Consider the following 27,936-nt stretch of genomic DNA (forward strand, 5'->3'; position numbering starts at 1 on the left):
TTCACTTCAAAGTGATACATGTCTTTATGTTTGGACTAGATCCTTAGAAAACTTTAAGACATGTGAATTTGGACAAGCCTTTCAACAGTATTGTGATACACAGCATTCTATAATGTTTCAGTGAACCATTACTCTTAAACTCAGTTTTTACACGGTGTTGTTTTACTTTCTGGTCCTCTGTAAATCATGGAGTCTATTCCATATTTCAAAGTAACAGAGGTCTGCTTAAAGTTGGGTGGGCAAGGGTGCATGAGACATGCTACAAGGTTTGTCATTGTTTTGCTTGGTTGTATTGTACCCTTCCAAGAATCGTCTTATAAATTTTATCAGTACTGATTCATGCTCTGACAAAATGGGCATGCTCCATCATTTAACATAGAGATACATTCTGTAAGATTCGACCAAATCTTTGAGCACTGTATGAAGAGTTATCCAAAGAAAGATTTTGTGAAAACTTTGGCCTTAATGTTTGGACAAATGCGATTTGTTAATACATCTCAAACCTAAAGAAACTGACAAGACAGATGGAAAAGCCCGCTTATAAATGTTCCCTTACTCGAAAGGCTTATAAGCAGTTAAATATATAGTCCAAACTGGTTTCAAACCATTAAAAACCAACAGAAAACAAGCAAATATTTAATGAATGTCATCAAGGATGTACTTTAAACTCCTTGGTAACGTGTTAGAATCGAAATAATATATCTCATTTAGTGATTTTCTCTTGAATAAAATCATTGTTTGTTGTTCAGATGCGTATTATTATATCACTCGAGCTGCGCCCTCGTGATACAATTCCTTCGCATCTGAACTCCAAACAATGATTTTATTCAGCGACTAATTAATGAAGCAAAATTACCTTTCACGCAGTATTCACCTGGGCCACATATCGTCCCGGAAGGTTTGGGCTGTTGTTCACCCTTCTCACAGTAGTAGCCATCCTCACAGAAACCCGCTGGTCCTGACAACTGTTCAATGTCACAGAACATGTGAACTGGGCATTCTGTACACTGAGATATACCCCTCCAGTGCCACTTGATATGCTGAATATGACGCTGATAGTAACCAGCAGGACATTTCACTGAAGCACTCATTCCAACTTGCAAGGAATAAAAAGAATAATTGAGCTGCACCATGAGAAAACCAACATAGTGCATTTGCGACCAGCATGGATTCAGACCAGCCTGCACATCCCCGCAGTCTGATCAAGATCCATGCTGTTCGCTAACAGTGTCTCTAATTGAAGTAGGCTTTGAAAGTGAACAGCATGCATGGATCCTGACCAGACTGCGCGGCTGCGCAGGCTGGTCTGGACCCATGCTGGTTGCAAATGCACTATGTTGGTTTTCTCATGGCGCCGCTCCTATAATTTACAAGTAACATTTGGTCTAATACTTTGTACAATAGAAATCAGGATGTGATGAAACGGGAACATATTGCTCTGAGAATAAATCGTTTGCTCGGCATAATAAATGTTTTTACAGGTCAAACTTCTATTTCATGTACTAGTAAACCTATTATAAATAAAAGTTTCGCGTATGGGATAATAAGATCATTAAAATTGAACTGAGAACATACAAAAGCTACCATTGGTTTAATGTGTCTTACACACAAGTATTTCATTCCTACAAACTAATATGTCATGCGTGTGAAGACACTGTTGCATGATATGGGTTGTGCCCCTCACATGTACCACATATGATTCAATAAAAACTCCAAGATACTTTTTTTGCAATTTGATAACAGACATTTTTAGTTTCTTGGAAGTAAACAAAATATATGTGTTATTAAAATACTTGCAATATGACATCAATAACTATGATTTATACCAAGAATCTAGGACTGTGCATATGCAACTGAGGTGATTTCTTAATGTGGAATACTGTTTTGTTCATGTCCTACCATTGTATGTCGCCTCATTATGAAAGAGCAATGGTAAGATGACAGGATAACAGAATAGTAGGATGTGCAATGGTAGGACAGCAATATTAGAATGGTAGAATAGTGATGGTAGGATAACAGGATAGTAGGTTGTGCAATGGTGGGATAGTAGGACAGCAATATTAGAATGGTAAAATAGTGATGGTATAGGATAACAGGATAGTAGGATGTGTAATGGTAGGATGGTAGGACAGAAATATTAGAATGGTAGAATAGTGATGGTAGGATAACAGGATAGTAGGTTGTGCAATGGTAGGATGGTTGAACAGCAATATTATGTTTTGTTTTTTGTTTTTTTGGATTTAACATCGCACCGACACATGATTCCCGTCCCTAGATTTGCCACTATAATGCCACCCTTTCCAATGGTGGAGTATTTAGACAATTTTCCACCAAAATGCCACCTAAAATGCCACCAAAATAGTGAAAAAATGAACAGGACAGTGGCAAACCTGTTTTCCACTAAATTCCACCTTTTTCCACTTGTGTACACCTTTAGGTGGCAATAAGTGGAGTATTTAGACAGTTTTACACCATTATGCCACCATTATGGTGGAAAATTTGTTTGCCACTTAATTCCACCAATAGCCACCTTCATGGTGGCAGTAAGTGGAGTATTTAGACAAATTACCACTAAAATGCCACCATTATGGTGTAAAATCCATTTTCCACTAAACGCCACTTATTTCCACCAATCGCCACCTAACAGGTGGCAGTAAGTGGACAAAATTTCACCAAAACACCACTATGGTGGCAGTCCTATTTTCCACTAGATGCCACCAAATAGCTGGCAATAGGTGGAAAATACGTGGCAACTAGTGGAAATCGGCTGCACCTGCTGAACCTAAAAAAAATCAGTAGTAAGCAAAAATCAAATTATATTAATATATTTTTTATTTTTATGCAAAAAGCAAAGACCCTTCACAAAAAAATCACAAAAGATCGGAACACTAGGATCAGGATGTTGTCAATGCAGTCTTATTTTTTCACATTCAAGGATGGCTTAAGTAGATGGCAAATGACTCTCCAAATTTCACTCCTTTGGATGTAAAGCCATTTTTCCAGCACACAATCTGTAAAAGCAAACCACAAATCTATTAATAGATATATTTTTCTAACATTCTGAATAATTTTGCAGAAAATTGTAAATTTCCTCTAGGAAATATGAAATCAAAAGACTAACTCACTGACATAACAACAATTTCTACAAATTTAATCTATGTCAAATTATATGCAACATCTTTACTAAAACTGTGAGAAGTTTCATCAAAATCTACATTGTAGAAAAAATTCTATTCACTCAAAAGTTTACATTGTTTTGTGGGAATATATGCATCTTGAATTAATAAAAGTGCAATAACACTGCAAGAACTTGAGAATTGATGAAAGATGTGGAAGCACCATTGCTCTAAGGTGATACACCTTGTGTCAGATTTCATGAATATCTATCAATGGATTACTTGTTACGTAGGAATTTATGGATTGAAAAACAATTCAAGGGCAATAACTCTGGTTACTGAAGTGATCCTGAAGGAAATTGCACATGCAATGTTGTCTGTCCTGTAGTGATCTACATTTTTTTTTCTTACCAAATCGAGGTGAAATACTTCTTTTACTTGGTAAATAACTGAGCAGTGTTAATGAGCTTATAATAATTACATGAGGTTTAGTGATTCTATAGACAAAGCTATAAAATTATTTTTCCAATTACAAGCATTTTCAGTTAATCTGATGGACTTATAAAAAAAATAAAGGACAACGCCAAAAATAATATCCCTCTGCCTTTGGCAAAATGTAATAATAGCACTTGGGTTTTTCATCACATTTATAAGTAATATTTATCATACAATATGTCAGGAAATTCTAGTAAATGGTGTATTTCTTTGAAAATTAAGGGTTATTTAAACATTAGCTTTTATAAAATCTTATAATATTTACCTGATTCAGAATTATCTTGGTATGTTTCTTTTTATGCAGTAATAAGCTGTATGCTGCTCAGGTATATACAGTCAGGCAAGCAGATCATGTCACAACGTTGCACTTTTTTCACAGAAGGTTCCTGGTATGAACAGTTTAAAGTACATATAGTATCCCAAGTGTTAAACAATAATGTAAATAATTACAAAATGATACAATTTTACGAGCAGTGTTATAAACATGATTTAGCTATATTCCAAAAAATATTCTGGGTAAGTCTATCCACCTGCCAAACTTCCTAAGACATAAAAGGAGATTTGTTGATTTTAATTTAAAGCAGTTCTGTAAACGTTTTTTTTCAAATTCAAATATTTGTTAAGAATAAGTAATTAAGACAATGTTAAAGACAGTAAAAATTTAAAAAAATAAATAAACAGTATAATATTGTTACCTCTCACAATGTGTTTCCATTTTCTCCCTGACTGACTCATAGAATGCCAGATTTCAAATTTTGGTATTACTACACAGATAAATTGATTCCACACATACACATTTTTGGTCAGCTAAAGAAGGTATCAAATACTTGTTAAAAAGCTATTGTAAAAACATCCTTTTTATACACACTGCTTTTATCAATTAATGAAGAGAAAAGGCAAGAACTATTTCTTTGCTTCTAACCTCATGTTTGCCTGCATATATAAATCTTAACTGACCCAAATTCCACCTGGGGTTGTTTCTATACATTAGTGTGGGAGCTTGTAACTTGAGCTATCATTAATCTTATCTTTAACCAACTTTCACTCATGCAGAAATAATACACTGCAGACACATTCAAAAATGATCTATTCGGATTCAGCTAGTACAGCCAATTTCCACTAGTTGCCACCTATTTTCCACCTTTTTCTGTCTTCAGAATTGTTGATTGAAAAAGTGACTTATTAATATTTACATTGAATACAATACAAAGATATAATAAATAATAAATATTCTGTCTCACAAAATAACCAAAATTCAAATTTTCTGTATACCACTCTGAATATTATTTTTGTCCAGCTTGAGTCAGCATAGACTTATTCTCATTTTAACGAAACCCTTTGAAGAAGGAGTTGGGGTATACTGTTTTGCAGATGTCAGTCAGTCTGTCAGTCCTTTGGTATGTAGACCAATTGGTTTCCAGATGATAACTCAAGAACCCTTGAGCCTAAGATCATGAAACTTTGTATGGAGGTTGGTCATGACCAACAGTGACCCCTACTAGCTTGGAGGCCAGTAGGTCAAAGATCACATTTGATACAGAAGTCACTAATGACTGGTAAATGACTCATAATTATTGATTTGAGGGCAATACATCAAACGTCCAGTGCACAGTGACCAAATGATTTCTGTTTCTTGTACAGTTACTGAATGGGGAGTGGGGTGGGGACATTTTGTGTTCTATGAGCTGTTGTCAATGTGGAGTTTTAGCAAAGTCAGGTTCCGTGTCAGTTAAGCCTGACGTTTGAAGTTTTTTGTCCATTACACCTTGATTCCAACCTGAATCCATGTAAAGCTTTTTATACTGGGTAATCCAATGTCTAACAGTTTGCTTTTAAATCAAACATCACAGAAATTTCTAAGTTTTTTTTCCACCTATTCGCCACCAAGAAAATTTTCTAAGTCCCTATTTTCCACTAAACGCCACTCAGTTTCCACCATGAAAAAAAACTATGTTCTACTTTCAACCAATTTCCCCCTTTTTGCCACCATAAAGAAAAACTATGTTCAAATTTACACCTAATGCCACCTAAATGCCACCAAAATAAAGTGGCTTTTGGTGGCAAATTTACCATTTATGTGGCAAAAAGAGTTGAATTACACCAAACGCCAGCTAATGCCACTTATTTCCACCAGTTGCCACCCGTTTTTCATGGAAATAAGTGGCAAGGAGTGGCATTAGGTGGCAAATCTAGGGACGGGTAGGTCATATGGCGACTTTCCAGCTTTAATGGTGGAGGAAGACCCCAGATGCCCCTCCGTGCATTATTTCATCACGAGCGGGCACCTGGGTAGAACCACCGACCTTCCGTAAGCCAGCTGGATGGCTTCCTCACATGAAGAATTCAACGTCCCGAGTGGGGCTCGAACCCACATCGATGAGGGGCAAGTGATTTGAAGTCTGCGACCTTAACCACTCGGCCACAGAGGCCCCGGACAGCAATATTAGAATGGTAGAATAGTAATACTAGGATAACAGGATAGTAGGATGTGCAATGGTAGGATGGTAGAACAGCAATATTAGAATGGTAAAATAGTGATGGTATAGGATAACAGGATAGTAGGATGTGCAGTGGTAGGACAGTAATATTAGAATGGTAGAATAGTGATGGTAGGATAACAGGATAGTAGGTTGTGCAATGGTAGGATGGTTGGGCAGCAATATTAGAATGGTAGAATTGTGATACTAGGATAACAGGATAGTAGGATGTGCAATGGTAGGATAGCAATATAGAATGATAGAACAGCGGTACCAGAATAACAGGATACAGGATTGCAGATCACACTGTTCAGCCTTGTGTGTTTAATTTTTATGGTCATACCATGATATGCAGGAATTTGGTATGCTTCTTATCCATTGAACAAGTTTAATATTACTTTAAATAAATGTTCGATGTGATGTTGGACATTGGTGTTTCAAGGACAAGGTCACACAGTGAGATTTCTCGTCCACTCCATTTCTTTTTTACTCCCTCAGAGAGCTCTGAGCTCAGCTGAACACCTTGTTTAAAGGTGTGTTATTGTGAGCTCTATTATTTCATTGAAATCTGTTAATGAGGACCTCATTTCAACTGTATGAAACTTACAAAATATCTATAATTTATGTCCTCAAGATCTTTTACAAGCTTGATTAATGGCCAATAATATTTTAATTATTCTCTTGCAAAACCAGTTGTTTTGGGGCTATATTGTCCCCTGTAAAAGGTGGAGGTATATAGATTTGGCATTGTCAGTCCGGCTGTTCATGAGTGCGCCAGTCTGAAATTGAAAATTCTTAAAATCTAAGTAGTCTGTGAATGGATCTGCATGTAACTTTACACAAATGTAGATCACAGTAGGGCGGTGGTGCACACTCCAGTATCACTTCAGTAACTCCAAAGTTATTGTCCTTTAATTGTTTTACATTTAATAAATTCCCACATTACTAAGAAATCGTAAGATGGATCTTTGTGAAATTTAACACAAATATAGGGCGGTGGTGCTTGGGTATCCTTTGTCAGGATCTCTTCAGTAACTTCAGAGTTATTGCCCTTTAATTGCTTTACAAGCCATAGATTCCCTCATTAAGTTATCCATTGATGTATCATAATGAAACTTTACACAAATGTAGATCACTGTAGGGATCTTAACAAACTTGTAGTTTCATGTTAGGTTATTTTTTCTATATAGATGTATTTATAGTTCTTTTTGACTCACTCCTACAAAGTTTTTGGAGAGCTGTCCTACTCACATTTATAAGCATCTACATCTTATAAGTGACATAAGGTCAACATGGCCCACTTGCTTTAAATTAGCATCTCAGCTTACAGTTTGAAATGAGCTAATGAGATTTTAAGTCTATATATTTGTAGAGATGGTACATTTATTTTTTAGACTTCTGTATTAAGGTAAGAATCATGGATTTCACATTATTTCTGAAATCATTAACTTTTGGAATGAATAAATATTTAAGATATTTGTTAGTGATAACCTAAATAAAGAATTTGAAACTAAATGTGTTACACCCTCAGCTACATACCATTTAGGATGACCTGTTCATTGAGCAGGTCGATATGAACACCTTTGTTATTTGATATGAGTGAAATGAAAATGTTTATCATTTATTTACTGACAAGTCATTGTCAGAATGATAGCCATGAAACTGTCAGCTGGATTTCAAATATATTTTGTAGAAATGTCTAGGTGACCATCGACCAGATTTGCTCAAGCTGGTCTATTTCGGTAAAAAACATGGCCCACAGGGGGAGGGGCTTATTTTCCATTGATGGCTATATTGTAAATTTTCAAAAATCTTCAAAACCACTGGGCAGATTTACACCAAACTTCACAGGAATGATCCTTGAGTGATTCCCTTTCAAAATTGCCCAAAGAATTAAAATCCATGCAGAACTGTGGTTGCCATGATAACCGAAAGGAAAATCTTTAAAAATCTTCAGTCAGAAACTTTCTGCCAGATTTCAAATACATTTTGTAGAATACATTTTGTAGAAATGATCTCTGGGTGACCCTCTACCAAAATTGCATAAGCACTTCTATTTCAGAAAAGGCGGGGCTTATTTTCCCTATATGGATATATTGTAAATTTAAAAAAATTTCTTCTCTGAAACCTGAAAGCCTAGAGCTTAGGTACTTGGCATGTTGCATTGTCTATTGGATTTCAAATTATGATCCCAGAGTCAATATTGGCCCGCCCTGTGGTCCCTTGATTTTACATAGAGCTCTATAGAAAAAACATGAAAAACTTCTTCTCTGAAACCTAATCTTACAAACCACTGGCCTGATTTCAAAATAAATTTACACAACTATCATTATGAAACTTAAGTAATGGGACTCAGGTGAGCGATTTAGGGCCAACATGGCCCTCTTGTCTTAAATAATTAGTTGATATTTATTACAGCTGAGGAGTTGAAGGCTATGTCAGACAGTCAGAAAGCCAAGATAAAAGAAAACACTGATTTCTCTTTAAATTACTCACCAATCAGAAGAGTTAATAATGGTTTAGCGGGAACAATTATGTCGGCTAATGAGGACACGTTTGCCATGGAGACAGAAGATGATGCTAGGCGATCCAGTACACCAACATTTGGAGGAACATTCCTTGGAGATAGCAGTCTACACTGTGACATTTCCCACATGGAAACTAAAGATACTGTGGCCAGAATTCATAATATGTAAGGAGATTAGAATTGTTTCTTTTTTTATTAGCTCACCTGAGCACAAAGTGCTCAGGGTGAGGTATTGTGATCGCTCACCGTCCGGCATCCGTCCGTCGTCCGTCCACACTTTCCTTTAAACAACATCTCCTCCTAAACCAACAGGCCAATTTTGATGAAACTTCACAGGGATGTTCCTTGGATGGCCCCCTTTCAAAATTGTTCAAAGAATTGAATTCCATGCAGAACACTGGTTGCCATGGCAACCGAAAGGAAAAACTTTAAAAATCTTCTTCTCAAAAACCAGAAGCCTAGAGCTTAGATATTTGGTGTGAAGCATTGCCTAGTGGACCTCTACCAAATTTGTTCAAATCATGACCCCGGGGTCAAAATTGACCCCGCCCCAGGGGTCACTTGATTTTACATAAGAAAATCTTAAAAAATCTTCTTCTCAAAAATCAGAAGCCTTAGAGCTTAGATATTTGACATGTAGCATTGCTTAGTGGACCTCTACTAAAATTGTTCAAATCATGACCCCGGGGTCAAAATTGACCCCGCCCCAGGGGTCACTTGATTTTACATAGGAAAATCTTCAAAAAATTTCTAAAAATAAACCAGAAGGCCTAGAGCTTAGATATTTCACATGTAGCATTGCCTAGTGGACCTCTACAAAATTTGTTCAAATCATGGCCCCCGGGGTCAAAATTGACCCCGCCCCAGGGGTCACTTGATTTTACATAAGAAAATATTTAAAAAATCTTCTTCTCAAAAACCAGAAGCCCTAGAGCTTAGATATTTGACATGTAGCATTGCCTAGTGGACCTCTACTAAAGTTGTTCAAATTATGACCCGGGGGTCAAAATTGACCCCGCCCTAGGGGTCACTTGACTTTACATAGGAAAATCTTCAAAAGTTTTCTAAAAATAAACCAGAAGGCCTAGAGCTTAGATATTTCACATGTAGCATTACCTAGTGGACCTCTACAAAATTTGTTCATATCATGACCCCCTGGGTCAAAATTGACCACGCCTCAGGGGTCACTTGATTTTACATAGGAAAATCTTCAAAAATTTTGTAAAAATAAACTAGAAGGCCTTGAGACTAGATATTTGACATGTAGCATTGCCTAGTGGACCTCTACAAAATTTGTTCAAACCTTGTCCCCCGGGGTCAAAATTGACTCCGCCCTAGGGGTCACTTGATTTTACATAGGAAAATCTTTAAAAAAAATTCTAAAAATAAACCAGAAGGTCTAGATCTTAGATATTTGACATGTAGCATTGCCTATTAGACTTTTACAAAGTTTATTCAAATCATGACTCCTGGGGTCAAATTGACCCTGCCCCATGGGGTTACTTGATTGTACATAGAATAATCTTCAAAATTTTCTAAAAATAAACCAGAAGAGCTTAGATATTTGACATGTAGCATTGCCTAGTGGACCTCTACAAAAAGTTTTCAAATCTTGTTTTTAAAGTTACTTAAAGAAAATTTCAACTATATTTTTTTCTATTATGATCTTTTGACCTTGAAGACTTGTCCTTAAGTGCAATGATAACAGGTGAGCGATATAGGGCCATCATGGCCCTCTTGTCTTACTCATTTTTTGTAAATGAATAAACACCCATATATGTATGGTTTGCTTATGCTTGTTTAAGATTGCTATATGTACAAAGATAAACACTAGAAAATTCATATATTTAGTGAAATGTTCAAAAAGATAATTTAATAACTTTGCTATCTTACAGAATACTAAATTAACCTTACTCCATATTCTAGAATCAAGAAAACTGATTTGGTAGAAAAAATTCATGCAGTGAAAAAGATTTACATTATAGTAAAAGAAGATGACATGTTCTGTATACTTAATCTCTGGTGGAACCAGATGGCTTTTTATGCCCACACTTTGCGGGGTGGGGAGCATATAGATTTGCCCTTGTCCTTCAGAGAATGTTGTGTCGTGCCTAGCTCCAAAAGTATTTGACGTAGAGTCACAAAACTTTACAGGAATGTTGGTCAGCATGTGTAGTTGTACACCTGGGGTTTCACGTCTGGATTCATTCAGTCGTGTATGAGTTATGGGCCCTGATTTTGTAAAAATTGGTCATTTTAGTGTTGTGTCGCGCCTAGCTCCAAAAGTATTTGAGGTAGAGTCACAAAACTTTACAGGAATGTTGGTCAGCATGTGTTGTTGTGCACCTGGGGTTTCGCATCCGGATTCAGTCAGTCTTGTAGGAGTTATGACCCCTGACTTAGTAAAAAATTGGTCATTTTAATGTTGTGTGGCACGTAGCTCCAGAAGTATTTGACCTAGAGTCACCAAAGTTTACAGAAATGTTGGTCAGCATGTGCAGTTGTGCACCTGGGGTTTTGCGTCCGGATTCATTCAGTTATGTAGGAGTTATGGCCCCTGACTTAGTTAAAAATTGTTCATTTTAATATTGTGTCGCGCATAGAGTCACCAAAGTTTACAGGAATGTTGGTCAGCATGTGCAGTTGTGCACCTAGGGTTTTGCATCCGGATTCATTCAGTATTGTTGGAGTAATGGCCCCTGCCCTAAGAAAAAATTTGTGTCCTTTGTCATATAGTGGGGGCATCTGTGTCCCATGGACATATTTCTAGTTTCCATTGTTCCTTATTGATTTTCTCAAAAAGATAATTTTACATATAATTTCATTCTTAAAACACAGCTATTTCACAGGCTAAAATTGCCAGGTACAGGCACAGATACCCATTTAAGGGTTCACTAATGGTGCAAGATCTGTTTCATGAATTGGTTTTTCCAGCCCTGCATTTGCTGATTTTGTTTCAAGGTTTGCACAAAAGACATTTGTGACTTATATAATGAACATAGAGCCATGACAGTTCAGGTTGTAGTATTATATCCGAAGTTAATGATTTATCAACAGTATCTAAATATAGCAGTCATCCTTGCTTGCCTATTCTCTGTACTGTTTCATTTTTCCATCACCGCAGTCTTCCTTGCTTGCCTATTCTCTGTACTGTTTCATTTTTCCATCACCATAAACACAAGATTCTGTGCTGATGGTCAGATTGTCAGTTACTGTAATTGTTATTTATACTCTGTAGTTTATTTTTAGTACTTAAAGGCTGTATTATTACACTCAAAAATAAATATTATATATCAAAACCAAAATGATACATGTTGAATCTGTAGGATACAGAGTTTGTTAAATATGTCTGCTAGATTAAGTATGACTGCATGATAATGCAAAAAGATTATTTGGTAAAGGATGTAGAATTAGTTTTTGGGACTATCATATTAGGCTTTTTGCAGTAAGGAATGACTGATTTTTATGCTCCCCAAAGGGCGAGCAAATGGTTGCACTTTTGTCCGGAGTATAACTTGAAAAGTGTTAATGGCATTTGATTACTATTGCTTATATCTTACTGTAACTTCACATATAAGATAATGACTTGAAACTTAAAATATATCTTCATCATCATCTTCTGCTATAATAATAAATAAAATAAATAAAAATTAAATAGAAATATAATTTGAGTTTATCAAAGTCTTTATACTTTATGTGCATGTAGTTTCTTGGACTGTTTTTTCTGATATACCACTAGTTTAATTCCATCAAAATAAAGAATGTCAGTACCCCTTCCATACTTGACCTTTAACCCCTCTGAGTAGTAGGGTCTTTTTATATCTTGGTGTATCTTCCTTTCAAAGTAGAGGTCTCTTTTTGAGACATAAATTCATTTTACTGTCAAATCGTCAAATAGTGGAGCGCGCTGTCTTACAGCAGACATCCCAACTTTTTCTGAATGCCAAGTGGGAGTTTTTGCTTTCCAAAGTGGGAGATTGAGGTGTTCAAGTGGGAGATTTTATACCACGGTAATTATGTTCATGATAACGAAGCTTTTAACAAATCTAATGATAATATAAACTTATTTGCCCTTATAAAATCACTAGCCTTAAAAAATTCACTTGTCTATATCTTATTATGTCTCCCCCAGGAGACATATTGTTTTTGCCCTGTCCGTCCGTCCGTCCTTCCGTCCGTCCGTCCGTACGTCACACTTCATTTCCGAACAATAACTGGAGAACCATTTGACCTAGAACCTTCAAACTTCATAGGGTTGTAGGGCTGCTGGAGTAGACGACCCCTATTGTTTTTGGGGTCACTCCGTCAAAGGTCAAGGTCACAGGGGCCTGAACATTGAAAACCATTTCCGATCAATAACTAGAGAACCACTTGACCCAGAATGTTGAAACTTCATAGGATGATTGGTCATGAAGAGTAGATGACCCCTATTGATTTTGGGGTCACTCCGTCAAAGGTCAAGGTCAAAGGGGCCTGAACATTGAAAACCATTTCCGATCAATAACTAGAGAACCACTTGACCCAGAATGTTGAAACTTCATAGGATGATTGATCATGAAGAGTAGATGACCCCTATTGATTTTGGGGTCACTCCGTCAAAGGTCAAGGTCACAGGGGCCTAAACATTGAAAACCATTTACAATCAATAACTAGAGAACCACTTGACCCAGAATGTTGAAACTTCATAGGATGATTGGTCATAAAGAGTAATTGACCCCTAACGATTTTGGGGACACTCCATCAAAGGTCAAGGTTACAGGGGCCTGAACATGGAAAACCATTTCCGATCAATAACTAGAGAACCACTTGACCCAGAATGTTGAAACTTCATAGGATGATTGTACATGCAGAGTAGATGACCCCTATCGATTTTGGGGTCACTCCATTAAAGGTCAAGGTCACAGGGGCCTGAACATTGAAAACCATTTCTGGTCAATAACTTGAGAACCACTGTACCCAGAATGTTGAAACTTAATAGGATGAATGGTCATGCAGAGTAGATGACCCCTAACGATTTTGGGGACACTCTGTGAAAGGTCAAGGTCACAGGGGCCCGAACATTGAAAACCATTTCCGGTCAGTAACTTGAGAACCACTTGACCCAGAATGATGAAACTTCATAGGATGATTGGTCATGCAGAGTAGATGACCCCTAACGATTTTAGGGTCACTCTGTTAAAGGTCAAGGCCACAGGGGCCTGAACATGGAAAACCATTTCCAATCAATAACTTGAGAACCTCTCGACCCAGAATGTTGAAACTTCATAGGATGATTGTTCATGCAGAGTAAATGACCCCTATTGTTTTTGGGGCCACTCCGTTAAAGGTCAAGGTCACAGGGGCCTGTATATTGATAACCAGTTCTGATCAGTAACTTGAGAACCACTTGACCCAGAATGTTGAAACTTCATAGGATGATTGAACATGCAGAGTAGATGACCCCTATTGATTTTGGGGTCAGTCTGTTAAAGGTCAAGGTCACAGTGGCCTGTTCATGTAAAATCATTTTTTGGAAATAACTTGAGAACCACTTGACCTACAATGTTGAAACTTAATAGGATGACTGGACATGCAGAGTAGTTGACCCCTATTTATTTTGAGGTCACTTGATCAAAGGTCAAGATCACAGGAGCCTGAACAGTGACTTGAGAACCACTAGGCCAAGAGTGTTGAAATTTAGCAGGATGACTGGACATGCCAAGTAGATGATCCCTATTGCAGCCAACCATCAGTGTCTCTTTGATTTTTGCTCCTGACCCCTATTGACTTCTTGCCTATAGGACTTTGCATTGGGGGAGACATGCGCTTTTTTACAAAAGCATTTTCTAGTTATTCATGCATTTTTAATGTTTTGGAACAATAATACATGAAGCCTTCTGTGCAAAATTAAATAGTTATGGCACTTTAAGCACTATGTCTAAATTCAAAACACCACTGAGAATTAAACCTGCACTTTTATTTCTTTTGTTGGAAAGAAGACTCCCCAGGTGAATTTTACATGACAAACAGTACAGCTGTTAGAACTGAAAAAATAAAATGTATATAGCTAAAAGAATAAAAGTTCAAGCAATAGAAAATTTACTGTTTGATTCTCATCCCTGTCAACCAGTATTTAAAACCCCTGGCTCAAATACTTTTATTGATCAAAATTCTGTTATCCAAAATTGAATGTCCGGGTATAATAAATGTTACACTTTCGTAGATTTGCCTAAATCTCCAGTTAAAAGGATGTGTTTGACAAATTGTTATGATGCAAAGACAGTTTAACAGCATTTGATAGTAAGAGATATTAAAATTTACCATGACATTTCCTCTTATCAAAATAATTTAAGAGAAATGTTTTTTAAAACCTAGCAGGTTGACTCGGCGACCATCTACTTTCGATTTCAAAAAAGTTACAGAAAAAGGTAAAGCCAGTATAATTTCTAATCTAAATTTGATTGAATTTAATAAGATATCTAATGTCTGGATTTTAATTTCAATTGTGACACATTAATCAACACCTGGCTTTGTTAAATCGTGTAATAAACAATAATCAGCACGGGTAGAATAAGGTGCGAAAATATCTGAAAGCTGTTGTTTACAGACTCGTCAGTAGTGATACAGTATCAGATAGGCGCAAAGAAGTGGATTATTTCATAATTTTTGTGTTTTTTTTTGTTGTTTATGTTGTTTTGTTGTTGTTTTTTTTAAATCGGGAGATTGAGACTTCTGATCGGGGTGATCGGGTTACAACCAGAATTGGGAGAAACCCGATCGGATCGGGAGAGTTGGGATGTCTGTTACAGACAGCTCTTGTTTGTATTACTACAGAAATATTCCAATTGATTATATTTACATTTGCCCCATTATTTTCCATTATAAATTATGACATTCATTTTGTATAAACAGCAAAAGGAAAGGCACCAAAGTTTTGATAAGGCTGCTTAATGATAACGGGCAGCTGTTTTGACAACGTCCGCGTATAGTCTGGGAGAATGTTCCTTAGTTGATGTCGCAGTTGTTCTGTTTGGTGAACAGAATGGCCAGGAAGCTGAATTTTAATGTTAAACACAACAAAATATTGTAATATGAGGTTCATTTGTGCAAGAAGTCCATGGCACAAAATCAGAATGCACTTCGGATATTCAGATTCCCTCCCACCCACATTTTTTTTGAAGCAGCACCGAGCGGGGTCGAACCACAGGCAGAATAGTGCTGTCAGAATGTTTACCTGGATTCCATCTCTAACTGCCATGCTTGACCTTTGAGTTCACAGTATTTGGACATGTTGGATATGTCACATTAAATTATGTCATTCAATTTGATGACAATCGTAAGGACGTATTAATTTGCTGTTGTAGTTCATTCCTGATACTCTATATCACCAATACATAAGAAAATATCTCGTGTTACGTTTCTAGGAACCAGGAAGTAAAATCAAACATGAGACCTAAACACACTTTATGCACATTGCATACTCATACCACGCGATATATGGACCAGGAAACATACACCTACTTATAGAAGAAGATCCTCATCGATGTTGTATCATCCATATTTTCAATTATAAGCAAATATTCCTTATTTTCATTCATTGTTGACTTGTAGGGTTTCCATTTTAGTTGGCGCATGGATATTTTTATCACATCGCGAAAAACACTATTAATGACTGATGTCACACCACTAAATCTTTAGGTTAGGCAGTACTAAGTATTTAGGGCCTCCTTAGACCCCTATTTTCGTCTGTTAGGCTGTTCTTTTCAGTATCCAGTTAAGCGCACTAGGTTTGTGCGACGCGGTGGGATGAAGAGGTAAAGCGGGCTGAACGGCTTTTCATTGGATGACTGGAACTGATCTCCCGCGGTTTTCCCATCTCTGCAAGCTGATTGGATGGGGTACCACCGTGATGCGCGAGTCTCCCTTAGATACGAGTTTGGGAGCGGGGAAATTTGAATATAGTCAGCCGCACAGGGCAATCAGGAGCTTTTCTCATTCGGACTTTGGACAAACATCATTAAACTAAATTGTTTCAAACTTTTATTTAAACTTCTATTTATTTACAAATACAGTACTAGCAAAGTATTTAATAGTATTAAATACTGTTATTAACACTAATTTTTACTGAAAATTCACTGGACTTGCGATGGGACAGGAGATGTAAATATTAACTTTATTGTTTGCTTTAAACATTGGAAGGATCTTTCCTTAAACTTTTCCAAAGCTTGTTATTGGAACTCGGATTAACATTTTGAAGCTTTGTTTAATAAGTAAAAAACGTTTCTAAAGTAATCATATCGTTTGTGAATCTTTATACTAAATAAAATAAATTCTCTATCTTAAAGTTGAAACTTAGTTTGGTTTTAGTCATCCACCCACAGGATTAGGTTGGCCCTTATTCATACTGCACTTGCAGAGCGGCGTTTTCATCACACTGGTGTCAGAAGTGGGATTTTGATATATTTTCGAAATTACGGACCTTTACTCGGACATTTTGGACATCTGATCGACGTCGCACACCCGTGCGACAACAGACGGCTGACCACTGACAAGGCCTTCGGCGACTGGATACTTTGGAAAACTTGGTCTAGACAGGGGACTTGTCTAGAAAAGGTTAAGAGGGACCAAACAGCGTCGCACACCCGTTCCGTGCCGTACACCCGTTCGGCGCCGCACACCCGTTCCGTGCCGCACACCCTTACGACGTCGCACACCCTTTCGGCGCCGCACACCCGTTCTTCTAACAGGAATTGTGGTGCTTGGAGGCTTTGGAACAGTTTGATCTAGATAGGGGACTTGTCTAGAAAAGTCCAAGAGCGACCATACAGATTAGGACACCCGTTCCACGTCACACTCTTGGTCCATTGTTTTTTTATCTACAAGACATAGTAAAGTCCAGTATTTATTTTTTTTTTGTTTTGTTATTTAGAGAAAGCTCATATTATTTCATTTATTTAAAAGATAGCTCATATATCTTCTTATTATGGCTGAACAGCAGGATTCGGATTCAGAAGTTAATTTTAATATGAATCATCCTGGAATGGAAGACGGGGATGATGATCGTAGAGATGAGGGAGATCATGCTTACATAGCTAGGGACCGTTACTTCAGGCGCAGTGCACCAAACATTCGACCAGATCCTTACACGGGTGAAGAAGACTGGGATCTGTATCAAGCTTACTTTGATGACTGTGCAGAGCTTGCAGATTGGTCTGACAAAGAGAAGCTGTTGTACCTCGCGACTTCACTTAAAGGACAAGCAAGGCTACACTACAGTTCCCTGGCTCAACATGAGAAGCGCTCATATAGGGTACTTACTGCTAACCTGGAACAAAGGTTTGGCAATAGAAGGCAAGCAAATCGATGGTTGTCCAGGATTCAGACTAGGACTCGCCGGAAGGATGAAACTGTTGCCGACTTTGGGGATGAAATTCGGATGTACGCTCAAAAGGCATATGTGTCACTGGGCCCGGATGCACAGGAGATGTTAGCTTTAGAACATTTCTATAAGAGCTTTTCGCCGGAAATGAGGTGCAGGCTAATGGATAGAGGCTGTAGAACTGTCCGGGAAGCTGTAGAAATAGTTGAACGCTATGAAGACGTGCTGGGTAGGGCAAACACATCTGTCGGGACGATAAGGGGTGTAGCTATGGAGAGGTCAAAGGACGAGAAACCTGCTGAATCTAGAGATATGTTAGACATGAAGACACTAACATCAGCCATTCAGAAGATAGAAGTACGCCTGGATAAACTTGAAGCTGCTGGCAAGACACCAGTTGCAGACAAAACATGTTTCACGTGTGGGGCAAGGGGTCATTTTTGGAGACAATGTCCACAAAAGAATAGACAACCAAACATGCCTCGCCCTAGGAACCAGGAAAACTTCAAGCCGTCATCTCGTTAGGTCGTGAGATGACGGAGGGGAAGTTGAAGGGAAATCGACCTAGTCACTATAAAGCAACACTAGAGCAGAATGCAACACCACCAAGAATAGGTAAAGTGGGAAGCACAGAGTATTCTTGGGATAATGGATTGTATGTTCATGGTAAAATGAACGACGTAGATATACACTTTTTGTTGGATAGTGGGTCCACTGCAACCCTGATATCTAGAGAGACATTCGAGACATGTGGAGGAGAAGAAATATACCCACTGCATATGACAGATATCAACGTAAATTCAGTTGATGGAACAAACATCACTATGTATGGCTTAATAGAAGCGGACATTGATTTTGGAAGTTTTAAAGCACGAACCACTATTATAGTATGTGACATATCTCTACCCGGACTATTAGGACAGGACTTCATTATGAAAAACATAGTTCAATGGAATCTGGAGAGAATGGAACTTAATACAAAAGATGGATATGCAATTCAATGTCAAACAATGGAGTCTATTGATAGAGTGTGTCGTGTAACTGTTGGAGGGGAAATAGAGATACCTGCTAAAACCTGCATGCTGGTGCCAGTTAAAATACCAAGCTCAGAATTCTTACCAGAAGTCGCATTTGTAGGTGAGATGGAAACTCATCAATTGAATGACATGAAGGTCATCAAGGGAATACTGGACCCGCATTGTAACGAATTATTTATAGGGGTTATAAACGAAACTGAAGATACTTATACAATTAAAGAGGGTAAAGAAATTGGTCGTTGTCATCCAATATTTGAAGATAGATTTACAATGGATAGAGTCAATGGAAAATCGGAAATGTGTTCAGTCGTGACAGACACTTTTCACGGAAATATGAAGAAGTCTGCGCAAGATTCTATGCCAGAACACATGAAATCAATGTTTGACTTAGGAAAAGAGCATTTGGAGGATGCTGATAGAGAGAAGTTTGCAACCTTACTAAGTAATTACCAGGACGTTTTTGCAAAAGATTCAGGCGATCTAGGATGCACCAACATGGTGAAACATAAAATAAACACAAGGGACTCGTATCCAATTCGGCAACCAGCAAGGAGGCAACCATATGGGAAACGCGGAACTGAGAAGGAGGAGGTAGAAAAGATGTTAGAAAAAGGTGTTATAGAGCCATCCAATAGTCCTTGGTCATCTCCCGTAGTGTTGGTCTCAAAGAAAGACGGTTCTACTAGGTTTTGTATCGACTACCGTAAACTTAATGAAGTGACAGTCCAAGATGCTTACCCCATACCCAGAGTCGATGATTGCCTTGATGCCTTGTCAGGATCTAAATGGTTCAATACGATGGATCTCTGTAGCGGATTCTGGCAAATAGAGATGGAGGAAGATGACAAGTTGAAAACAGCTTTCTCAACAAGTGGGCAAGGACTGTTTCACTTCCGGGTCATGCCATTTGGGCTTGTAAATGCTCCATCCACCTTTCAAAGGCTAATGGAAACCGTTCTAAGAGGGATACAATGGGTCGAGTCTTTATTATATATGGATGATATCATAACTCCAGGCAATTCTGTGGATCAATGTCTCGAACGACTAGAGCATGTTTTTCAACGGTTGAGGGAGGCGAGACTGAAGCTTAAGCCATCCAAATGCATCTTCTTCCAAAAATCGGCACATTTCCTTGGGCATGTTGTTTCGGAGGAAGGAATAGAAACAGACCCAGAAAAGATCAAAGCTGTTAAGGACTGGCCAACACCGAAGAACAGTAAAGAAGTGCGTAGCTTTCTTGGACTGGCCTCTTATTATAGGAAGTTTGTTTTAGGATTTTCCGAGGTTGCAAGACCGTTGCACAAACTTTGTGAGAAAAGCAATAGATTCAATTGGACAGAAGAAAGCCAGAAGTCTTTTGATACACTCAAATGTGCGCTTACTACATCACCGGTACTTGCATATCCAGTGTTAGGTTCACAATTTATACTTGACACAGATTCTTCGGATTCTGCATGTGGTGCTGTCTTGAGCCAAGTGCAAGGCGGAAAGGAAAGAGTCATTGCCTACATGAGTAAATCGATGAACGTTCATGAACGAGCCTATTGTATAACTCGGAAGGAACTCTTGGCAGTTATTATGGCATTAAAGCATTTTCATAGTTATCTTTATGGACAGGAAGTACTCTTAAGAACTGATAACGCCGCTGTCAGCTGGATGCGGACGCTAAAGGTGCCCACAGGACAGGTCGCACGATGGCTCCAAGAATTAAACACTTACAATTTGAGGGTGGTACACAGAAGTGGAAAGAGTCATTCTAATGCTGACGCTCTCTCGAGAATGCCGTGCAAATCGTGCAAACGTCAACAGGAGCTTCAGATTGACTTTGAAGCGTCAACAAGACCTTTTGAAAAGACATCCGAGGAAACAATCAGAGCTATCACGAGAAGTAAGACGAATGAGGCATCATCAAGACTGTCTAGCAATCAATTTCTTTTAGATGGATGGGACCCCATCGATGTGTCGTTAAGTCAGGAGCAAGACAAGGATATTGCAAAGATCAAGATAGACTTGCAAGATGGCAAACAGCGACCAACCTGGGCAGATATTTCAGCAAATTCCTCACACCTGAAAACATTATGGAGGCAGTGGGATAGACTAGACATAGTTGGAAATTTGCTGTACAGAAAATTTGACACAGACGACGGCGATCATTTTTACCAATTGGTAACACCCAAAGACAGACAACGTGATGTTATAAGATATCATCACGACACGCCTTGCAGTGGGCATCTCGGTATAGAAAAGACACTGGGGAAAATCAGACAAGCATTCTATTGGCCAGGGATGGTAGATACGATTAAGAGATATTGCAAAGAATGCCACGAGTGTGCAGCAGCAAAACTGTCAAGAACAGCAAATAAAGCACCCCTTGGACAGTATGTTGTTGGGGAACCTGGAGAGAGACTTATGATGGATATCCTTGGGCCGCTTCCGGTGACCACTTCCGGTAATAAGTACATCCTCGTAATGGCTGACTGGTTTACTAAGTGGACGGAAAGCGTAGCTATACCAAACATAGAATCAAAAACGGTTGTCAGGGCCCTTGTTGACACATACATAACGAGATATGGTGTGCCGCTGCAGATATACACTGACCAGGGGAAGTGCTTCGAGTCACGACTTATGGAGGAATTATGTGAACTTTTGGACATTGAGAAAACACATGCTACGTCTCTTCGGCCGCAGGCCAATGGTTTAGTGGAAGTCTTTAATAAGACACTGATATCGATGCTTAAATCGTACTGTAGCTCGCAGATTGATTGCTGGGATAGATACCTTCAAATGGTGATGATGGCATACCGAAGCTCTCCTCACAGTAGTTTAAAGCTTAGTGCAAACAAGATGGTCCTGGGCCGCGAGGTAACGCTGCCAATGCAAGCAGTTGTGGGACGACCTAAGGCGCAGATGGAGTTTGCAGACTCCAGTGAATATGTAATGGACCTTGAAGACAAACTGAAGAAGTGTCATGACTTAGCGAGGGTGAACTTGAGGGTCGCTGCAAGGTATCAGAAGAAGCACTATGACAGTAAGTCTCGGAAACGGAAAGGTTACATCAAAGGGCAGCTAGTTTGGCTGCATGATCCTACAAGGAAAGTGGGAATCAGCTCTAAATTGGTGAATAAATGGAAGGGGCCGTTTCTAGTAACAAAGACCGTGGATGATTTGGTATGTATGGTGAAGAGAACGTGCAAAGGAAAACCAAAAGCCTATCATGTTGACAGATTGTATCCATACTATGGGAATAAGGTGCCTAACTGGATACGTAAGGAGCGACAATGTTAGCAAATATGTCTGAATTTCAATTGGAAATGTAACATGTAACGTTGGACGATAACCCTTGTACTGTCAATGATGTTTAATAAACAATGCAAATGTACCTGTTGTCTTATTTATATGAAGTAAACCAGAGTATTTAGTATAACAATAACAAGTGTAAATGAGTGAAACAACAAGAGTAAATGTATAACAACAACAATAGTAAAAGTGTAACAATATTGAATGTAAACATGTGTAAATGTGTAACAATAAAACAAAGTGCTCAACACCTGTGTAAAATGACTTGTTCTTTCTTTCTACAGGATATATATACCAGAAGACAAAACTGTTCGGTTTTGGAAGTTCCTCGCATATTTTTTTTTTTTGGAGATTCGGGTAAATATTCCTCGTGACTCCTGTGGGTGGCAAAGTCTTTTTAATCTTTTCTTTGTCACTAACAAAACTAATAAATTATAAACATGGAAACTCGGGAAAAGACTAACATGACTAACACGACCATTTATTTTTAGGTTTGATTGCACACTTTGCGACGGTATGTTCCGGACATGGGGCGCTCTGAAACAGCATATGATTGGTCCTGCACACAGAGTGCTTACAGTTTTATGTCCATGGTGTTTTGGCGTGGAAAAACCCTATACAAGGGTCAACGACCTAGAATCTCACGTGAGGACTGCTCACAATGATTTGCCATGGAAGTCCAGGGAAATGTTCTCCAGGCAAGCCGGATTTTACATGGCACGTAGTCCATTGGAATATGCGAAAGCAGTGGATTCTGTAACACCATACAATAGTGACCTAGCCTTTTCCATCCGACAGGAAGTTCGTACGTGGGCGGATGGGTTTGATGACAGAAAAGAACGTTTGGACAGAATAAACAGGGAATGGAAGGAGGGTGAAAAACAATCTAAAGGGAAAGAAAGAGGAAGACGGTCAATGAGTTTAGAGGATAATGATAAAAAGAGGAAAGACAGTGGACAGTCCCAAAACAAAGACAAAGAAAACAGTGAAAAACAAAGTGAAAACGAAGGACGAAAACACATGACAGACCATCAAACACCACATAAAACCAATGAAAAGGGAAAACCTGAAAAAAGACAAAGTACGCAAACCGTTCAAGGAAGTAAAAAAAAGCTGAAGACCTCAAATAATGACACAGATAAAGAACAAAATACGACGAAAAAGGACGAAAAAAATACTAGAATCACAATGAAAGGAGACTTTTATGAATTTGAATTTCCCTGTGAGCTGGGGGAGGAAGAGACAGAAACATTCACAGCAAAGAAGCTGGATGAAAAGGGAGATGCACCTTTCACGCTAGATCCTGTGACAGGAGAAATACTTCCAGTTCTAAGCACGAAGACTGTCGAACGGGAATTAAATTCAGTTGAAACCAGATGTGCAGTGGATAGGATAGTAAGTATTATGGATAAGGATAACCGAGGAACAGGGAACGGCGAGATAGAAATGATAGATAAAGAAACTGGGAAAGGTGGGACAGGGATGGTAGAGAATGGGGTTCAGAATGGTAAGGTGGACACTATAGAACAGGCATGTGGAAGCAGTGGTGTAATTACAGGGGCACAAAGGGGTGATATAAGTAGAAAGGCCGATATAAAAAGAGACATCAGACACGTGAGAGTAGGTTCAGAGGTAGATGCTGAAGACACAGATTCCACTTCGGATTCTTCAGTTTCGTCAGATTCTTCTTCGTCCGGGACTTCTTCATCTGTCACAAATAATGAAGAATCCACACTACGCCACCGAGCTTTTAAACTTTTGTCAACAGGTGTAATGCCCCTGTGCCCTCCAGCTAGGAGGATATGGTCCCGAGAAATTGACATTGACGCGTTTGAACATAAAATGACCTGGCCCCCTCGTAATTGGCGGGAACTTACCCCAGAAAATCGCCTATTTGCAATGGAGCAAATGGCATTATTTCTTGAACGAAAAAATACTGCTGAATTTCCCACAATATCTAAAAAGTTACTTTTTGACAAATATTCCTTCCTCATGTTGGACGGCCAAGACAAACCTTCCGTTAGCAACAATGAGGCTGAAAGAATACCTGATAAAATCCGTCAGTATAATTTCTCCTACCTTAGAGGAATAGCTAAAGGGGAAATATCAGACTCCAGACAAGCGTGGTCAATTGTAAAAGCTTTGGAAAGGGCCGAACGGTGGACAGACACAGATGCAATTATGAACGTGTTAGATATGGGTGGGGTAAAAGTGAAAATCTAGTTGCTTTAGAGTGAATAGGCCGATGATTGACTTGTAATGTTACTCTTTTCTGATTTGTATATTTGCATTAAAATTTTCTTGTAATGTAAAAAAAAAAAAAAAAAACCAAAAAAAAAAAAAAACTATGAGATTATATTTGAGATTATTGAGATTATATGTATGGAAATGTTTAATGTGTTGTTCAATGTGTTATATATATGCTGATAATCCAGGAGGATTATTTTTTTACAAAGGTGGGGGGAGTGTAATATGAGGTTCATTTGTGCAAGAAGTCCATGGCACAAAATCAGAATGCACTTCGGATATTCAGATTCCCTCCCACCCACATTTTTTTTGAAGCAGCACCGAGCGGGGTCGAACCACAGGCAGAATAGTGCTGTCAGAATGTCTACCTGGATTCCATCTCTAACTGCCATGCTTGACCTTTGAGTTCACAGTATTTGGACATGTTGGATATGTCACATTAAATTATGTCATTCAATTTGATGACAATCGTAAGGACGTATTAATTTGCTGTTGTAGTTCATTCCTGATACTCTATATCACCAATACATAAGAAAATATCTCGTGTTACATTTCTAGGAACCAGGAAGTAAAATCAAACATGAGACCTAAACACACTTTATGCACATTGCATACTCATACCACGCGATATATGGACCAGGAAACATACACCTACTTATAGAAGAAGATCCTCATCGATGTTGTATCATCCATATTTTCAATTATAAGCAAATATTCCTTATTTTCATTCATTGTTGACTTGTAGGGTTTCCATTTTAGTTGGCGCATGGATATTTTTATCACATCGCGAAAAACACTATTAATGACTGATGTCACACCACTAAATCTTTAGGTTAGGCAGTACTAAGTATTTAGGGGCCTCCTTAGACCCCTATTTTCGTCTGTTAGGCTGTTCTTTTCAGTATCCAGTTAAGCGCACTAGGTTTGTGCGACGCGGTGGGATGAAGAGGTAAAGCGGGCTGAACGGCTTTTCATTGGATGACTGGAACTGATCTCCCGCGGTTTTCCCATCTCTGTAAGCTGATTGGATGGGGTACCACCGTGATGCGCGAGTCTCCCTTAGATACGAGTTTGGGAGCGGGGAAATTTGAATATAGTCAGCCGCACAGGGCAATCAGGAGCTTTTCTCATTCGGACTTTGGACAAACATCATTAAACTAAATTGTTTCAAACTTTTATTTAAACTTCTATTTATTTACAAATACAGTACTAGCAAAGTATTTAATAGTATTAAATACTGTTATTAACACTAATTTTTACTGAAAATTCACTGGACTTGCGATGGGACAGGAGATGTAAATATTAACTTTATTGTTTGCTTTAAACATTGGAAGGATCTTTCCTTAAACTTTTCCAAAGCTTGTTATTGGAACTCGAATTAACATTTTGAAGCTTTGTTTAATAAGTAAAAAACGTTTCTAAAGTAATCATATCGTTTGTGAATCTTTATACTAAATAAAATAAATTCTCTATCTTAAAGTTGAAACTTAGTTTGGTTTTAGTCATCCACCCACAGGATTAGGTTGGCCCTTATTCATACTGCACTTGCAGAGCGGCGTTTTCATCACAATATGTTCAGTTTATAATATAATTGTTTACAGATGCAAAAGAAATATAATGTAAATATAGGAAATTAATTTTTTTTTTTCGGAGTTCATGCGAAATGATCGACAGAATGGGATCGGCAAATTATTAAACATGAATTGCATGGATTTGCCAATCCTATCTTGTCGTTCATTAAGCATAATGTATTTTACTTTATACTGTTAAAATGTTTCAGGATGAAGGAAACAACTCTCATGATAAAGGATAAAGCAGCTGGCGGTCAGTTACAGCCACCAGAGGTTGACATCGGAAGTTGAAACCTGGCACCAGTTAGTGTTCACTGTAAACAAGATTATGTTGATGTCTTATTGACTGATCATAGATGCTGTGAAATTATTAGGTTGTGATTAAAGGATTCATGGAAGACAAATAATGTGAAATATGTATGTTGTGGTGGAGGGATATATGAAAGACGCATAATGTGAAACAGGTGCTATGATGAAGGGATTCGTTAAAGACACAAACTGTTAAATATATATGTTGTGATGAAGGGATTCATTTAAGACACCCGTATACCATGAAATATGTGTTGTGATAGAGGAAATCATTAAGACACCCGTATACTGTGAAAAAGATATTCTGTGATGAATGGATCTAAAAAATGCACACACTGAATTTTGTGCAGAAACATATGACTTCAAAATATTATGAGAATTTTATAAGCTGTTCAGTTACATCAAGCCACCATGGTAATATGAAACTATATTAAACTCTGTATGCCATCTTGTAGTGATTTTGTACAGATTTCTAAGTGCTTTATTAGTGAATGCAATATCAAAGCTGTAACTGTTGACATTAAATCTCAAAACGAATTACAGTTACAGTTTTGAAAATGTGTTCTGTTTGATTAAGCACCAAGTTATGTGTAGCTGGTGTACAGTTTTGAAGTACCAATACAGACAAACCTGTACTAAGCAGTGAGTTTCACATTCTAGCTGCTTAGGGCTGAATGCCTTTTAATATAAGTTTAAAATTTGAACAAAACGTCTATTTTGGAAGTTTGCTGACTGCTTACTTAAGGCAAGTGGCTACTAGCCTGTTATGCTGTAGTTTCAATCCCCTTAACACTTCCTTCCGCGCATGCGCATTAACACAGACATATGCAAGGGTCAAAATTAGGTCAAAGTATATTTTGGGCATTCCTTCAAAGATATAAATGCTTAAAACAAAGCAATATAAAACATGAAAATTATGCATACATAAAACCAGTCATGTCATCGGTCTGGATCGCTAAAGAGCTTTCTTGTTAATTCGCACCGTCTGACTGCATATGTGTAGAAAGTCTTGTTTAATGTGAAAAATTAGTATTTACAGCACAGTTCACTTTGTTCATTCCACCCTGAAGCCACTTGTATGTAGAATTGTAAAATAACGATGTACAAACTGGATAGTGTAACTTTTTAAAAACACATGTCAACTGGTATTATAAATTTCTTGATGAAGAAATCAGTTTTAGGCACTGCAGCCTTATTTCGTTTGATCCTCTAGAAGACACCAGTTACTTGGTTGAAAAAAACAAAAATACTGGCATTATGCAATAAAATGTATTATTAAATAAGATTCAAAGCAAAATCAAGAAATTTAGTGTCAAAAGAGCAGGTGTGCGGACCAACTGCATGACCCAACAACCCGTGAAATCGTCGGCCGCTCACCTCATTCTGCATTAAAAAATGGCGGACCAGTAAGTATGAATGTAACGGTAAAATACGGGGTTTTTGGAAGGGGAGCAACTACCTGCTGAAAAATCAATACACACCTGCAAGTGTCCAGTTGCGTA

General features: G+C 38.1%; 2 protein-coding genes across 2 annotated transcripts in view; one reads left to right on the plus strand and one right to left on the minus strand.

Annotated features, from left to right (window-relative positions):
- The window catches only part of LOC128557255 (sushi, von Willebrand factor type A, EGF and pentraxin domain-containing protein 1-like), a 40,844-nt gene extending 39,753 nt beyond the window's left edge, over positions 1-1,091 (minus strand). The window contains exon 1 of the mRNA XM_053544442.1: positions 857-1,091. Coding sequence (XP_053400417.1) covers positions 857-1,091 — 235 coding nt within the window. The remainder of the gene's footprint in view (positions 1-856) is intronic.
- A 7,420-nt stretch (positions 1,092-8,511) lies between these two features.
- LOC128556883 (uncharacterized) lies at positions 8,512-27,588 on the plus strand. The gene is made up of 2 exons (XM_053542758.1): positions 8,512-8,780; positions 26,335-27,588. The coding sequence occupies exons 1-2, from the start codon at positions 8,524-8,526 to the stop codon at positions 26,414-26,416; spliced, it is 339 nt and encodes a 112-aa protein (XP_053398733.1). The 5' UTR covers positions 8,512-8,523; the 3' UTR covers positions 26,417-27,588.
- The last annotated feature ends 348 nt before the right edge of the window (positions 27,589-27,936 follow it).

Source organism: Mercenaria mercenaria, chromosome 5 (genome assembly GCF_021730395.1).
Source record: "Mercenaria mercenaria strain notata chromosome 5, MADL_Memer_1, whole genome shotgun sequence".
NCBI classification, from domain to species: Eukaryota; Metazoa; Mollusca; class Bivalvia; order Venerida; family Veneridae; genus Mercenaria; species Mercenaria mercenaria.